Source organism: Musa acuminata, chromosome BXJ3-2 (assembly GCF_036884655.1).
Source record: "Musa acuminata AAA Group cultivar baxijiao chromosome BXJ3-2, Cavendish_Baxijiao_AAA, whole genome shotgun sequence".
NCBI lineage: Eukaryota > Viridiplantae > Streptophyta > Magnoliopsida > Zingiberales > Musaceae > Musa > Musa acuminata.
Window position 1 is genome coordinate 20910742 of NC_088350.1, and position 12794 is coordinate 20923535.

At 32.5% G+C, this 12794-nt stretch overlaps 1 protein-coding gene across 2 annotated transcripts; it reads right to left on the reverse strand.

Annotated features, from left to right (window-relative positions):
• Positions 1 to 1161: 1161 nt before the first annotated feature.
• Positions 1162 to 12376, reverse strand: LOC135582718 (ribonuclease H2 subunit A-like). Of its 2 annotated transcripts, XM_065140595.1 has the most exons (11): positions 12197 to 12376; positions 11876 to 12005; positions 5019 to 5148; positions 4006 to 4188; positions 3855 to 3926; positions 3235 to 3358; positions 3070 to 3157; positions 2835 to 2972; positions 2153 to 2240; positions 1724 to 1844; positions 1162 to 1552 (listed from the first exon to the last, which is right to left on the reverse strand). In XM_065140595.1, exons 4-11 carry the CDS (start codon positions 4085 to 4087, stop codon positions 1375 to 1377), a joined length of 891 nt encoding a protein of 296 aa, XP_064996667.1. In that variant the 5' UTR covers positions 4088 to 4188; positions 5019 to 5148; positions 11876 to 12005; positions 12197 to 12376; the 3' UTR covers positions 1162 to 1374. The 2 variants fall into 2 exon arrangements, with proteins under 2 accessions (XP_064996667.1, XP_009420511.1); XM_009422236.3 differs by lacking the exon at positions 5019 to 5148.
• Positions 12377 to 12794: the final 418 nt, after the last annotated feature.

A 12794-nucleotide genomic window follows, 5' to 3' on the forward strand; every position in this document is an offset into this window, starting at 1 on the left:
AAACGCTTCTTGTCTACAGAAAAATTGTTCCTTCATTTAAGTCCAAGTCATAAATACCTAGCAACTCCTCTTTTGGATGAAATAGTAATCGAAATGCCAGTCAGGTTGAGTCAATTTTATCAGATATAATTTGAACATATCAATTCCTAAATTAGAATTAAATCTTGATAGAGCGAGTCAAATTCCACCCAAACCAATTTCATTAATGACCAAATGATCATATCACGAAACAAACAACAATAAGAATGTCCGCAGACCTATTGTTTGATAATTTATCATTAATATTTATAAAAGATAAGTGGTAAACACAAGATTCAAACCCAGAATCTTATGATAAATTATCAAATTCTTTATTAACGAAAATAGTTGGCACATAAAAAAAAGTTAATAATATATTATTATTATTTTTAATGAATTTTTAGTGTAATTTGTTGTCATTTTGAGTAACATTTGATTGAAACTTTCCATCCTATTTCTTTAGGAAATAAAGCTTTATATGTAATGGATCTTAAGTTCCATCGTTACCTCGACATAGAGATGGGCATATTGAAAGACGAATTGTAATTCACTAAATATCTAAGGGAGAATTAACGAGGAGGAAGAATTGCAATGTTCTAACCATTTAAAATCCACTAAATGTTCTCATCATTGAATCGAACTCCAAAGTAAGAGACAATATATCTAGTTAAATAAGAACATTTAACATTTATTTGCTCTTGTTAATCCAAGAGTATACACAATTGTAACAAAAGTTACGAATTCAAAATCTCATATAATAAATTTTGCAACTGTCACTAATTTGACTGATAAAGATGGATTTCATCAAAATATATATGAGAGCGAAGGATGATAAGAGAAGCCAAAAATCTTCTCCGCTCGAAAGCAGATTCAAGCTACAGTGGAACACATGAAACCGATTCTGACAGGAAGTGATAGAAATGGTGAATTATGAAACTGAGAAGAGTGTGTAGAGAGAGAGAGAGAGAGAGACCTTTTGATAAAGGTTCTGAAACACAGTTTCATTCCTAAACACTTGAAGGAAAACAAATTAACTACATCTCTGACCGGGGCAAGCTCCGATTCATTCTTATAGGAGCTCTTCTTGATTTGGAGAGTGAGAGAGGATCAGAGGACTCTGGTATCTCATAAAATAATCTAGTATGAAGGAAGGGGCAACAATTTGTATCCGTTATATCAAAAAGAGGGTTTGTGTTTAAATAGAGACCTGAGCTTTTCAACTAAATGGCAAATGGTAGTCGCTACAAAGTACAACAAAGTGTAGATATCTGGTAACATGACCATGAGATCCGTCTTAAAATCAGATTTGGCTGATCACCAATAGTGAACCCTTGATATCAATGGCCAAAAGCATCACTAGAATTTAGATACCAATTGGAGTTTGCGAGCTTGGAAGAACTTACAACGGCCTTTACCGCTGGATTCAATATCTTCGCTTTTCCTTTTGTATCCAGTGAAACCAAGATCAGACAACTTTTGCTGGTGTTTACTCCTTCCATTGTTGGGGCAATCTTCATCCATTTTGTCAGACTCCCTAAATCAAGCCAATTCACCAAGTAAAACACTGAGAAAGATCATTCATACTGCAACAACAAAATGAACAAATAACACTGTATATTGACAAACTGCCGCTTGAACATATAATTGAAAAGTTGTTTTTGAACTGATGAAAGAAATTTTCAATTTGATTTTAAGAAAAACTTACCAAACTACTTCAACAAAATCCTTGAAGTAAGGCTTGCATGTTCCCCAACTGAAGCGCACTATTGTTGGAAAACCAAACACCATATGCTTGTGGCGGTCTAACCACGCTTTTGTTTCAGGGTCTGCTCAACAATATTGGTAAAGTCAAAATGCTATTGTGAAAAGGGAAATTCACAAGGATAACAATCCAGTTCCTTCACCAATTTGTACAGATACTTGAGTCGATATCACTCCATTCCTCAACAAATCAAAAGGCCCACTGATGACAGTCCTTGGGTAGTCATAAAACAGGTGGGACTGTCATTAATGGATGTTTGAGAAGTCAAATGTGAGAGATGGAGAGTGTATGATGGGGAGACGATGGTCTCATTCCCCATACAAATCAAAGAGGATACTAAACCAATTCTCAAACAAAGCCTGAAAGTTCTACCTCCTGGATAGCCGGATCCAAAGTTTCTTTGCATATTCTCAGCAGTTTCATCAAGGACCCAATTGCGCAATGCTCTATCTCTGGTGACCTGCATTAGCAATGATCAAAACAAGCCCCACTTTGATGGTTCATCCTTAATGTTTTTCAGATACAAAAAAAGAACAGCAAGATGTCAGCATATCCTTCCTTATGCAAAGTAAATTGTACAAAACTTATAAGTAATGTTAACATCAATCGAGCTAAAACAAGAACCATGCTGAGGACAAATGAAAAATTGTGGATTGAGCTCTCACCAAAATTTCAATTGTCATTCATTTCTAAAGCATTAACCCAACCAAACAGGTTTCTAAATAAATATCTCATTCTTTTTAAACACACAAGAATAGGGAATCCAGCATAGTTCTGCTGTTGTGTTCTGTAGATGGTGCAGATCGGTCTGGTGAGACATGATGCAGGTCGATGACAGCATTGAGCTATTAAATATCAAACTATTTCTGAACCCAGGGCAAAATCCAAAGCATTCTGTATATACCAAACTAAGATCCAAATAACTAGCTCGACAACTTCTCTTAGTTACTGAATGCAACATATCGCTATACCCGACTGAGAGGATCAGATATTAGTGAAGACCTATTAAAGGAATGTTTAGTAAGAAGGAGGCTCATCAGATTCTCATGCTTACCTTGGCAACTATACTAGCACCACTAACAACAGGATAAAGGCTATCAGCTTTCTTGGCCACCACAAATTTTACACCAGGAAATTTTTCAGATAATTTGACTCTATACTTCTCAGCATCTCCAACAGTGTCCACATATACCTTGATAAAAATAAAATTCTTTTAAGTTAATAGAATTGTCTCAGAAAAAAAGAGTCAATTTCATCATTTTCAGGGGATAGATTGGTGTATACTTAACCTCGGTTAAGAGAACTCCCATATCAAGAACCCTTTTAACAAGGCCAATAGCTGAATTGTGGGATATCTCATTCAAATTGATTTTTGTCCTGCCAGAAGTGAATGATGTATTGTTACAGAATCCCATAGCTCATTTTCATATGCAGAGTAGTCATCCTACACTGACCTCTTTAACATTTTAGCTGAAAGCTCTCTTGGATCTATGACATCAACTTCCCATCCAATAGAATCATCAGCTTTTATATTCTCAAACAACTCTTCCCTTTTTTCCTCCTTAAGAGTCTTCGAATCTGTGAAAAAGTGAAACAACAAATGAACTGTCCGATGAAGTGACCTTTAATTGGCAAAGTGTACACTGATTAAGAATATGTCATAAGCCAAATCAACTTGCAACTACACTATCAGTTACTCATGTTGACACATTATTTTCATTACACAAAATAAAACAATGTCACATACACATCAAACTTCAGTAATTTGACAGGTAAAATCTCTTTGTTTGCAAAGCAAAGGACTCGTCAGCCATTCAATAAAGACTATATCTTCAAAAGGAAGAAAAAGAGAAGTGTTAAGTTCCTCCCCAGGGTAACTGTAATTCCAAATCGGTTCTGATTACAATGTTCAAAGGCTAATGCTACTTTTTCGGTTATCTACCGAACCTCAACCGCAAAACCCAGATGGACCCTTTTTTTGCAACAAAGATTCAATCTTTCCCAACAAGAGACAAGTCAACATTAAATAATCAAGAACATTGAACAATCAGTAGAAGATGCTAAGGATTTGAACCTGCAAAGTTCAATGTGGCGAGGGTCTTCTGGTACGAGAGCGTGCAGTACAAGCATCCATACACCATGGGACCTGAAGCACAACAAGAGAGTCGAAGTAAGAATCAAGCAGGCGAAAGTAAACGGAAGGAAAAGAAATGCAGGAATGGTACCCAAAACAGGGCCTCTCCCGGCTTCGTCAATGCCCATGATGCAGGGCTTCGATGCCCATTTGGGCAATGGTGCAGAACTCATCCCCCCCCTCTCCACCAATCTCTCAATGGCCTGCCCTCCAACACGAAACCACGCTCCGCAGCAACAAGAAGAAGAACAAGAACCCTAATTGCTGCTCCCGCCTACAAAAGCCATGATCCAGTTAGTTCCCTTTCTCTATTTCCTTACCCACATAATTGGACAACATAATATGGTAAGGCTGTTTTTAGCAGAAAGTAGAGTGTTTGGGACATGTGAAACCACAGCTAAGGCAAGCATTTTCAAGCTAATCATCAATTGTTTGGAATTACCTAATATTTCATTTTTATCACTCAGCAAACCATTTGATCTAAGACCAAACAACGCATAAGGGGCCTAAGCTCTCAAGCCACAATCCCCAGCAAATAAAGGAAAATGCTTTCAATTTTTGAGTTTTCAATAGAATTTATCACCTCCAATTATCAGAATTAAAGACTTGTACTTCAAAGTTAGAACTAAAGAAGCAAAATTGTTTTCACATAAACTGAAAGCCTTCAGCTGCCAGAACCACTAAAAGCAATGGTTAGCTTTATGTCATGATAAGCCTTGAAACAGAAAACATTCAAAGGCCATAATTATCTCAGAATTACTTCATGTGTGCCAGTTAATGGATCCAGAGAGCAAATGTTTTGTCATACAAGATGAACTTATGTATATTGCCAATGTTAGGATGACTCCATCAAAGGGATCATTTTAGACACCCAATTTGTGTACCTTTATTGTATGTAGTCAAAACAATATGTAATGTTCCACTTAGTTGAGCAATATCAAATGCTATGACAAAGATCTTGATAGAAAAATAGTAACAAAGGGCAGATCAACCAAGATTACTTGTGTCACTTCAGAAGTTGAAATGTTGTCTAGCATCACACCATCACACACCTACGAGATTTCAAAATAGAACGAAAATTTGGACCCAGAGACTAAACAGCACCTTATCAAATGTGAAAACCCAATCGAACTACTTCCCCGCGATGATCTATGTGACCGAGACCTCCCTCGAATAGTCATTGCAGGTCACAACTTGCAACGCGTTGTTTCGCAGCTCGTCCTCGTTGGACGACCTGCAAGCAAATCGGCACAACAAAAAGAAAGAAAACCACTAAATAAACAAAGAACGAACTGTAAAATCGGCCACAAACTGAAATCACACAGAACACACCACCCAGATCAGCTACCAAATCGTAAACCCTAACCCTTATCTAGCAGACAAGAGGGCAACAAAGGGCGTATCGTTGACGTTGACAGCCTTTTCTTTCCCGTGACAATATCCCATCCCTAGAAGATCAGAGCGAGAGAGACAGAGATCAAAGTTTTGTTAATGGCGACGCAAAAAGGGGAAAAAGATGGGAGGGAGCGGCTCGCTTGCTCACTCGTGCTCTCTTAAGAATGGCCGTTCAAAATTTCATCACACGCGATGGAACCCCGAGAACTATCAGTCGTTGGATGCCGCGATCGAGCCAGATTTAACGACTGAGATCGTGAGAGGAGCATCCCAGTTTCATCCTGCCGGTGCGAGCCTAAGATGCGGGGTTGGGCTCCTATGATTCTATTTGGTAATTCATGACCGTCCGATTAGATATTGACGGTGATCACGAATAGCGAACCCTGTCTCGAACCAAGTCCGCTCTGACTCGATCCGACCTGATAATGATTTTAGTCATCATTAAACCAACTAATCAAAGTGAGGGTTTGACATATATTTTTTATCCAACTAACTTATGTTAAAAATTTAAAATCTCATCTAATATACTTTTGAAGGTATCAGCTGACTTAGTTGATAAATATTTTAATAGAATATTATGATATCTTAAGCTCCAATCCCCTCTCCATCATTTATCTTTCATAAAAATATATATATTCATAAATTAAATATAAATATTTATTAAATTATTTAAATTAATATATATGAGACAAGCAAGATTAGAAAAGTAGATACTCAAACTAAATATGATTGGGTACAAATACTCAAGAAATTAATCAGATTTATATATGAGTACAATGCATGCGATCACATCTAATTTTATTAAATAATAAATTAAATTAAAATTATTAATTACTAAGTTAGGATTAAATCATGATAAAGCGAGTCAAGTGGATCAGTGACCAAATGATCGTATTGTGTTTTTTTTTAATTGAGCTTCTAAATAAGTTAAATCATGTTTTAATTATCAATTATTTTTAATAATATTTTGTTGAAGATTTTTTACCCAATTTCTTTTAAGACGAGTGTTTTGCTTATGTGAATGTATGTGTAAGTATAAAAATCGTGATTATGTTATTATTACGTAAAAAAATTAATATTAAAAATTAAAATTAAATAATAATATATTAAATTTATAATATGTACCTTTTGATGCTACTCAGAGAGTCTTTATCTAATCTGCAAGTGTATTGTCATCGGATTTAAAAGTCAAAACAACATTGATTTGCAAGGAAAACTAAGTTCGTCTTTTCCTTTTTTTTCTATCCTTCATAGGACCCTATCAATGATCGATTAGAGATAAAGGGAAATAAGAGAAGCTATATTGATTTTTTCATCTCTATAAGATTCTGACCTCTTATAGACGAGAACAAAAGGTCTAGGATGATAATTGAGATAGTCTCTCTCATCAAAGTCATCTCCTAAATAATCCTATTATAATTAGATTTCCTTTTTAATGGACGATAACCATAATCATAATCCAATTATGTTTATAATATATCTTACATAATCAAATAAGATTACATAATCTAACATTCTCACACTTGGCCCATTAATTGGTAAGGTATATAAAATTAAAATCAAAATACATAAAATAAAATTTTATTATTATTTTTTAATTAGATTTTGAAACTTTTAAAAAATATTTTATACGTACATATGAATTTTATAAAATAAGCTAATAAATTAAATAAACATAATACTATATTAAGTTTGACTATTAATGTGAGTCATATGATTATATGTCATTAATATCATACTTTCTTCTGTATACCATAATATTGTTAACCCTTCCTAATGCAGTCTAAAATGACCTATATAATTTATCTTGTCAAGATAATCTTGTTATATACATTTAATCATAATATGTACATACATAAATATGATCAAGATAGTAAAAACAAATAACTTTAATTATGTAATTAAGAATATCAAATATAATATCTACTTAAATATACATTACCATATCTTTTATGGGTTGCTTATGAATCCAATGATAAGAACATGCTTTTTTAAACATTTTAAGTTGTAAGTCATAAGTGAATGGATCATTAATCAACAGAGTGAAACTTAAGTTCTTAATTAGCATTAATTGTTTCTTAACTATTTATTTGACAATCAAGTACTTTATATTATAATATATAGAATAGCTAGAGTAATTATCATTCTTAGAAAAAAAAACTACTATAATATATCAAAAACAATCTTCATCGACTTGGCAATTTAGTCTAACTACACCCGGCACTGAGATAAAATTTTATAATTATAAAGCTTAGCTTGATTAGTGACCACAAATCATTTCATAAAATCAGCTTCTATTGTTGATAATGTAATAATATATTGATTTATATTTTTTCTATAAATTATCTAATATAAATAGAAAACAAAAAGTGAACTTTATGCTATCAAAGTAATTAACAAAATCAATATATAAAAATACCACAATTTCAAGTTGATTAAATTTCATATATATGAGCATATAATCCTTAATTCATTTCAGATATCTTATTACATTTCTTGTAACCTTTTAGTATTTCATTCTTTGGTAACTCTAATATATACATAGTATTTCGATTATAAAATTTATATTTGGTATAGTATAAGCTTGAGCATATAATAGATTTTCAACTATGCATACATAATAAATATTTTTTTATTTGATTCTTTTCTAAGTTATTTTAAAAATATTTATTTTGATTAAAAAATTTTACTTATATTATTTGCTAAACAAATCTTTATATTAAATTTTTTCAAAACTCAATCAATATATATCCTTTTTGAGATAATCCTAGCAATCCTTGAGATATATCTCTAAATATCTCAATGCTAATAACATAAGATATCTCATTCATATCAACAATCTTAAAATTCTTGATTATAAATTTCTTAATTTCGTACAATAAATCAGAATCACTACTAGCAAGCAAAATAATATCTGCATACAAGACTAATATAACAAACTTACTTTTTCTAATCTTCATATATAAATAATAATCAATAGTTATTTTTTTAAATATGAAGAAACTAATTGTATCAAAAAACTTTATATATCATTATCTAGAAGTTTATTTATAGTCATAAATGGATTTTCTAAATTTGCATAGCAAATTTTATATTTCTTTCATTTTTTATAAATCATTTAAGTTTATATATATATATATATATATATATATATATATATATATATATATATATATATATATATATATATATCCTTATTCAAAAAACTTATTTTCACATCTATATGATATAACTCAAAATCATAATGAATCACTAATGTCATAATGATTCTTAAAGAGTTTATTTAAAAAACTAAAAAATATCTCATTATGATTGATATATTTTCTTTTAGTATAACCTTTGATCATATGTTTGGTCATTATATCAATCGATATTATCCTTTTAGTTACTCTTCGTTTTAAGATTCATTTGCAATTAACTTTTTAACAATTATTAGAAAATTTAATGATCCATTGATTTAAAATCTATTTTTATTGTATTATATCATTTTTCAGAATTGTTACTTTCTATATCGTGTGAAAACAATAAGAGATCATTTTGATTCTTATATCATAATTTTATTCTTATAGATATACCACATAATAATCAGAAATGACAAGTCTCCTTTCTTTTTAAAATCTTCTAGAAACTATTAGTTATGATTGTTCCACAAGTTTATTAATAACGATATCAATATCATGTGAGAGTTCATCAATATTATTTCTTTTCATGTGAATTGAAGACCCTTATCTCTATAGGACAATGCTAAATATGTAAATGTCTCAAGTTAGGTTTCTTATTTATCCATAATTTAAAAAAAATTTGATGGAATTGAGTTACTAGAAACCCTATTCAAGATATACATAATCATCCTTAAAGGTTTTCCTTACATTGATTTGGGTACAGAACAATAACTCATCATACTCCTAACTATATATATAAAAGTATGATTTCATCTTTTAGTAATCTCATTCTGCTATAGCACACTTTGTAAGATATATTAAATACCCCATGTTTTAGGAATCCAATAAAAGACTCAAATTATGATTAGGCTCATCATAACTATCATAACATTTATCACCCTTATCAGATCTAATAAATTTAACTTTTCTATCTAATTATCTCTTGACTTCATTTATATATACCTAAAAGTGTTAATAACTTGAGACCTTAGATAATCATATCTCAACGGATAATCTATAAAAGTGATAAAACATCTCTCTCCACTAAGATAGGAAACATAGAGTGAGCCGTAAATATAAGCATATAAAATCTTCCTAAGTCTATGAAACTATATCTCATTCCAATATTTGATTACAAGATTATTGCAAACTCAAGATTCACATTGATTCTGTACAAACCATAATACATAATTTAAAAGTTAACATTTATAAAATCATAAATATACTAAGCTTAAAACTACCAAAATAGAAACAATATCATGATAATTCTATATAAAGAACTCAAATTTCTAAAATTACAGAAACATAACACTAGATGAATCATCTCTATAAACTACTATTATAATTTCTAAAATTATAGGTGACAAGTATAAACTACTATTTCTTTCGCTTTAAGATAATTCTCTATAACAGTAAATATTTCTTACTCTTTTGGTTCTCGTATTAAAATGAATCTTTATTGTTTATAACATGAGTTAAATCGTTAGTATCAACCTACCAAGTATTAGAAAAGAACTTCTATAACATTTGATTCGAAACATACAAATGTCATATTTATATTTTCCTTTCAAACCAAAACCTTGTAGTCCTTCTTCACATGACCTTTCTTGCCATAGAAATAATATTGTTACTATAAATATTTTCCTTTTATAAGTATATATAATATTTATAAACTCAATTGATTTATTTGATAAATTATGCTACAACCTTTTATTATTACCCACTGCTCAAGTAGTATCTAAAATATTACGAGTCTTTTTTTATTTTAATCTTAATTATTTATAAATATATATATATATATATATATTAGTCAGCTCATTTAAGTTTTATTTATTCTTAATTTTATTATAGTGAATTTTAAATTAGTCAAACTAAAAAAAATAAGATTAAGAATAAATTGTACGAGAAAAAAACCTAATTATATTCATACGCAATATTCTTAAGCTTACAACCTTGTCAAACATATTGAGGATATAATATTGAATTTCTCAAATACTGTCAAACAAAATTTTAGTCAGTATTTTCATTAATATATTAACTAATGACTTATCAACAAATTTAAATTGAGCTTTAAGTACTCTAGAACACTAGTTATAAACTGTAATAAGGTCTAAATATTATTAGCAATTATCATAAAATTGAGTCATTTAAACCTTTTTCGATCATTTATCTAAATTATTCGTTTCACAAAACTTTTAGTAGTTTTGTCTGTGATCCTTTCAACAAGTCCAATCAAGGTTTAACACACTTAGTATAAATTACATATGCTCAAGTTATTTATAATAATTTAATCCAAAAAATATAGTGATATTTATAAGAATATAATGAAGGAAGTACCACTATAGTAAAATAATATGATATTAATGCTTTGATTTTTTTTAGTAAATGTTGAACTAATGATATCATCTCTATTTCACCCTTGGGTGAAATATTGACATAACTATTAATATCATCTCTACTTCCACCTTTAAGTATCAGATGGGTCTTTTTGGGTACATCCCCAATTTAGTTTTGTTTTGTTGGGTTCTTATCGAACTCACTCATCTCTTGACATCAAGTTTGTGATAGACTCAAACTTGAACTAAGATTGGCTTCGAACCTCCGCTATGTGTTGGACAATCAAGTTTAGCTTTACTAGAATGTTGTGAAAGGAAGAGCTCAATAAAAGAATGTCACAAACTATATGAGCACAAAAGCTACCATTGGAGCTGGTCAACAATACGGAGGGCTGCAATTGCATCATGCTACCCTATGGTGGGATAGAGTGATGCTTTGGTATACGTGACCAACAATAACATAACGCCTATAAAGTGGTGATCACGACATCAATATAGTTAAACCCTCCAAAGATGTGGCTCCCTATACCAATATATTTGAACCCCTTGAATAGATGGTTCCTAACACCAACATAGTCGAACCGCCGAAGAGGTGGCTCTCGACACCAACACAATCGAATTTTGAACTAAAGAAGTACAATCGTTTTCACATAAAAATTGAAAGCCTTCAATCACCAGAATCACATGAAAGGCAATGGATGACCTATGTATCATGATAAACCTTGAAACAGAAAACAACTAACGGTCATAATTACCTGAGAATCAATTCATATGTGCAGTTAATGGGGCCAGTGAGCAAATGTTTGTCTTACAAGATGAACTTATGTCTATTGCTGATGTTAGGATGACTCCAACTGAGGGATCATTTTAGACACCCAATTTGTGCACGATGTCAAATATTGTGACAAGAAATGACAAAAATCTTAAAGAAAATAGGAACAAACGAGCAAGATCAACCAAGATTACTTATGTCACTTCAGAAGTTGAAAGGTCCTCAAATATCACTCCATCACACACCTACGAGATTTCAATATCAGTTGAAAATTTGGAACCAGAGACTATATCGCACCTTATCAAATGTGAAAACGCGATCGAACTGCTTCCCCGCTATGGTCTGCGTGACGGAGACCTCCCTATGATAGTCGTTGCCGGTCACAACTTGCGGCGCGTTGTTCCACAGCTAGTCCTAGTTGAACGGCCTGCAGGCAGATCAGAACGACAAAAAGAACGAAAACCGCTAAACAACCAACGAAAGAACCCTAAAACCACCCACAAGTGAAATCATTCAAGCCATGCCGCCGATGCAGGCCCACATTGGTCACAGAAGCGTAAACCCTAACCCACATTTAGCAGATCGGAGGGCAAAAAAGGGGGTATGTCGCTGTCGTACCTGCAGCGGAGGAGGACCTGAACGTTGACGGCCTTCTATTTGTCGTGGCGAGATCCCATCTCTGGAAGACTACCGAGAGAGAGATCGAAGCGTCGTTAATGGCAACGCGAGATGGGGGAGAGGATGTGAGGGAGCCGCTCGCTCGCTCGCTCTCTTTATCGGCGATTAGTATAAGATGGCTTTTGTTATTTGGTTTGGGGGAAGGACGGGATTCAAAATGGCGTTCAAAATTTCATCACTCGATGGAACTCCGAGAAGCATCAGCCGTAGGATCCTGCGATTAAGACAGATCTAATGGCCGAGATCGTGAGAGGAGCGCCTCTGTTCGGTCTGGGCGGTTCGAGCTTAACCCGACGCTTCGTGCGGTTTGCGAGCTTGGGGCAACTCTGGTTCCGTCTGGTTAATCATGACCGTCGGATTATACATGGACGGTGATCACAACTAGTGAATCCGCTCTCGACCCGGATCCGCTCGAACTCGATCCGAACCGATAAGAAATTTTTTTTCCCATTTTTCGTTATAAAATATTATTATTAGTTCGAGTAAGAACTACATGCGATTGAGTTTTTGTTCGAGCCAGATTTAACGATTGAGATCA